This window comes from Triticum aestivum, chromosome 4D (assembly GCF_018294505.1).
Source record: "Triticum aestivum cultivar Chinese Spring chromosome 4D, IWGSC CS RefSeq v2.1, whole genome shotgun sequence".
NCBI lineage: Eukaryota > Viridiplantae > Streptophyta > Magnoliopsida > Poales > Poaceae > Triticum > Triticum aestivum.
Window position 1 is genome coordinate 396,601,019 of NC_057805.1, and position 4,008 is coordinate 396,605,026.

The 4,008-nt window shown below is 49.3% G+C and overlaps 1 protein-coding gene across 1 annotated transcript; it reads right to left on the bottom strand.

Annotated features, from left to right (window-relative positions):
* Positions 1-677: 677 nt before the first annotated feature.
* Positions 678-2,863, bottom strand: LOC123100113 (uncharacterized protein At1g01500). The gene is made up of 3 exons (XM_044522093.1): positions 2,679-2,863; positions 1,286-2,040; positions 678-1,188 (listed from the first exon to the last, which is right to left on the bottom strand). The coding sequence occupies exons 2-3, from the start codon at positions 1,940-1,942 to the stop codon at positions 937-939; spliced, it is 909 nt and encodes a 302-aa protein (XP_044378028.1). The 5' UTR covers positions 1,943-2,040; positions 2,679-2,863; the 3' UTR covers positions 678-936.
* Between the last annotated feature and the right edge of the window lie 1,145 nt (positions 2,864-4,008).

Here is a 4,008-nt window from a genome sequence, read left to right on the forward strand (position 1 = left end):
ATGTTTTTTTTTTTCATTTGAATGGACTTCAAAATCCACGCACACACATATCCTGAATCAGATGTCTCTCCAATACCTTAATCAGCCAGAAAGAAAAAACGACGTCAGCTAGCACCAGCCCTGCACCGGCCACCGGTCGTCTGGGTCCGGCCGCCACGACGACCGCCTCCTCTCATTCCTCAACGCCGGTGCCGGCGCCGGCACCGATTCTTCGTCCTCGGCCCTCCACCTCCAGACGACACGGGTGAGTATCCCCCAAAGCATCCTGACCGCTTGCGGCAGGCACGCCCACGACCACGCCCTATAGTCGCCGCTGTCGTCGTCGGGGAAAGTCGCGTCACACGTGGTCGACAGGCGCTCGTACCCGGGGAGCATCGCCATCTCCATCTCACTGGCGCTTCCACCGGCCACGGCAGCCAACACATACGGCGACGACGACATCGACCCCGTTGTGATGGCCCGGCGAAGGGGCGTGCTCTCCTCCTCCTCGACGTGCATCGCCATGATGAACCGGGCTAAATAATGGATGATATTGCATTTGTTCTTGACAGCACCATCGATGGTCTCGTACACAGTATATAGCAGTATACGCGGGCGTGGCAATTGAGGACACGTTTGTCTGCATATATATGTAACAAAGCAGCGGCCTCGTAGTTGCCGGAAGTGACAGCACAATATTAACTGCAGCATGCTTCTATATAGTACTTCCTCCGTGCGGAAAAGCTTGTCCTAATCTTGTTTTTTAAATAGATGTATCTAGCACTGACGCTAGATACATCCATACGAAGGAGAAGTTTTTTCGGACGGAGAGAGCAGTAACAGGCAAGAGGATCTACAAACACATCCAGCAGAGTAATCTCAGGCGCGTCACGTCTGGCGAGAAGCAGAGTTGCTGTGCCCTGGCTCTGTGACATGCTGCAATGCTACCGTTCAGAGTCAGAGCAGGCCGGAGATGAGCCGCCGCCTCATACTCCTGGAGGTGGACTGGTAGGAACGGGCCAGGAGTCCAGCGCCGATGCCGACGCCGAGGAAGATGCCCAGGCTGATGCCCACGCCCACTCTGACGCCGGCGGTGAACCACGAGAGCTCGCTGTCCTCGCCGTCCAGGCCCGCCGATCTCGTGTACAAGCTGTCGTAGTCGACGTCGTCCATGCCCGGCTCCGGCCTGTAGCACCTGTACTCCGATTCCTGCGCGCAAGATGCAGTTCATGCGTTTCAGCAACACCGATGCAATCAATCAATCCAGGATGAAACGAAAAAAATAAATTTGTGACGCGTTACGCACCTGTGGATCATGCTTCTGGTCAGGCGGCGTTTCTTTCGCGTCGTCGTCGGCGTGCTCGCCGCACTCGGGGATGGGCTCCATGAAAGGCGCCTTGACCTGGCGCGTCCTCCTGAGCCGCAGCTTCATCGCCTTGGTGAACACGACCGGGCTGCCCCGGAACAGGCTCGCCACGTACACCTCGACCATGGGCGACTTGGCGCCCTCCTCCCCGCCGCCTTTCACGAACCCTGAGCACCGCTGCATGGCGACCTGGCACTTCATGACCCACCCCTTCTTCTCCTCCGCCACGTCGCACATCTCCATGATCCCCACGAGGAGCCTCTCGCGGCCGCCGACGCGGACCTCGAAGCGCACGCTCCCGGCCATCCTCACGGTCGCCGTGCTGACGAAGGAGGCCTCCCGCGACGCCGCGTCCACGCGGTCCCTGCGGAGGGGGCACGAGACGTGGCCGTGGTGGTTGTCGGTGCTTCTTGGCCTCTCGCCGTTCACTTCCAGGACGGTGTCGGAGGTGAGCGGGGCGTGGGTGATGGTCAGGGAGTCCAGCATGGACTCGTCCACCTCGCACCTGCTCAGCCGCAGGTAGAAGACTCTCATGCTGAGCCACGTCGATGGCTCCGGCGTGGGCTTGGGAACCTCTGGTTCGGGAATTTCGCCCATGTCTCCGAGAATTTGCGCCGAAGTTGCTCAAATTCGATGTCAGGATTATATGGAGGATTTTGAGCAGCCAGGATGTGGGCGTTTCAGAGTGTTCCGTTCTGCAAGAACACAGTTAGTAGCTTGTAAAAAACTGCACCATGGAAAATTTGCATTTGGGTATATAGTTGGTGCATCTCAAGACTGATAATTCCATGCAAAGGGATAATGGATGGATGAACATCTATCATATCACTGAGAGGTAAACATCCAAGAACTTCTCAAACGCATGCCCCCCGCAAAAAAAAAAAACTTCTCAAAGGGAACACATAAAACTTCACTAGTTGTCTAGTTCCTCAATTTAACCCAGACTCCCACAGGGTGCGCTCTACAGGTTTCTTTCTTTGAATTCCATTTTTCCATAGGCTAAACTACTGTTGAGCATTAGTGAAGATTTTTATAACATAAAACATGGCTTCTTTTGAAAAAAAAGGAAGACAAGAACATAGAACAAGACTGAAGACGAGCTCAGACAAATTTTCCTACTCCCATACTCAAACGAACAAACAGAATCACAAAGCTCCACTAACATGGATGAGGACCAGCTTTTGGAGAATCAAAGAACAAGAAATTGATTTGAGGTTCGGACTCAACTCTCGCAAAATTTGAGGCCATGACAAAATGATGAAACCTCTGTATTTCCCAGAACACCATTGAAGAACTCAGAGTGGACTTACATGGAGAGGGTAGGGTCACTTACCAGATTCAGCTCCTGGGACCCAATTGCCTCTCCCTCCGTCCTTCTTTCTCGTCCGGCACGAGCTGCACTGTGCTAGCAGGATATATATGAGCGTGGAGGAAGAAGCTTCCTCTCTCTCTATTATACGAACTCATTTTCGGACGGAGCTGAGCCCCCCGTAAATCCCTCCAACTGACACCTCATACAATGGGCGCCAACGTCCAAAAAGCCACCTCCTCATGCATGACTGCATAATTCCGTTCGGCGACCTAGGGAAAATGAATAAATAAATGGAAAATAAACTTGTTTTATTCCCATTATTGCTTTCGTTTTGCATACGTTGCTCTTTAGTAACGCTGTGGATAAATGCCCTCGTGTAACTGCCATTTTAATGTGGGTTCATTTCCCTTTTACGTACGTTCATAGTATGTTCAAATTTGCATTTCGTTGAAATAATGCGTCCAGCTACTCTGGCTAATAACATGGCAAAGGAATGATTTACCGATTGTGTACTTGGTACATGTGAAATTGGTTGCGGTGTCGTTTAAAGTGGCGCGCAAAAAAAGATGTGGATCTCCGGCACGTAGAAAGAGAGATGAATTTGGGTGGCCAGAAACAGGAGCATGCATGGCCGCCCAGTTGGCCACATCGTCTTCAAGATCTCAAACTAGGCAATGGTGGCCTTACAAGTCAAAATCAACTACCTATAGCCACATATATCTTGCCCTGATACTTATATATAAACTAGTTGACCAGTTGCGCCAAATGGCGCAGAGACCCGCTGAAGACATGTTGTCGATCAAAATAGTTTCATGCTGCAAGAACCTTGAACTAAACCATGGTATTTTGTAAACATGTTAATTGCGTTGTTAGATAATAGTCTGGGAAAAGGGAAATTTTGCATAATATGAATATGTTCAATCTGAAAAAATGGCCACTATGATGAGGTAGTAAAGTTGGCATGGTTGTATTTTTTTAGCAAGTTTGAAATGATGGTTATCATGATGAAAAATTTGTGCATGCATATATTTCTTGGGATGATGAGAGAGTAAAGCTGGCTTGGCTGTATTTTTTTAGCAAGTTTGAAAACATGCAGTATGATGAGAAAGCAAAGTTGGCATGGTTGTATTTTTTTAGCAAGTTTGAAAACATGGTTATCATGATGAAAAACTTGGGCATGCATATATTTCTTGGAAAAAAGGAGGGGAAAAGATAAGAAACCTAAGGAAAAAAGATATAATATAGTCGGTTTATCTTAAAATAGTTGATTTATTTTAATAGCATAGAGTGAAAGCCGAAGCAAAAAAAATATTCGTTGGTATGAAAAAAGAAGATAGAAGTGTTTTGAAAT

Coding starts and splice junctions, on each gene's coding strand:
- LOC123100113 (XM_044522093.1), bottom strand. CDS start 1,942: ATGGGCGAAATTCCCGAACCAGAGGTTCCCAAGCCCACGCCGGAGCCA. Junction 1,189..1,285: donor ACCAGAAGCATGATCCACAG/GTGCGTAACGCG, acceptor TCTTGCGCGCAG/GAATCGGAGTACAGGTGCTA.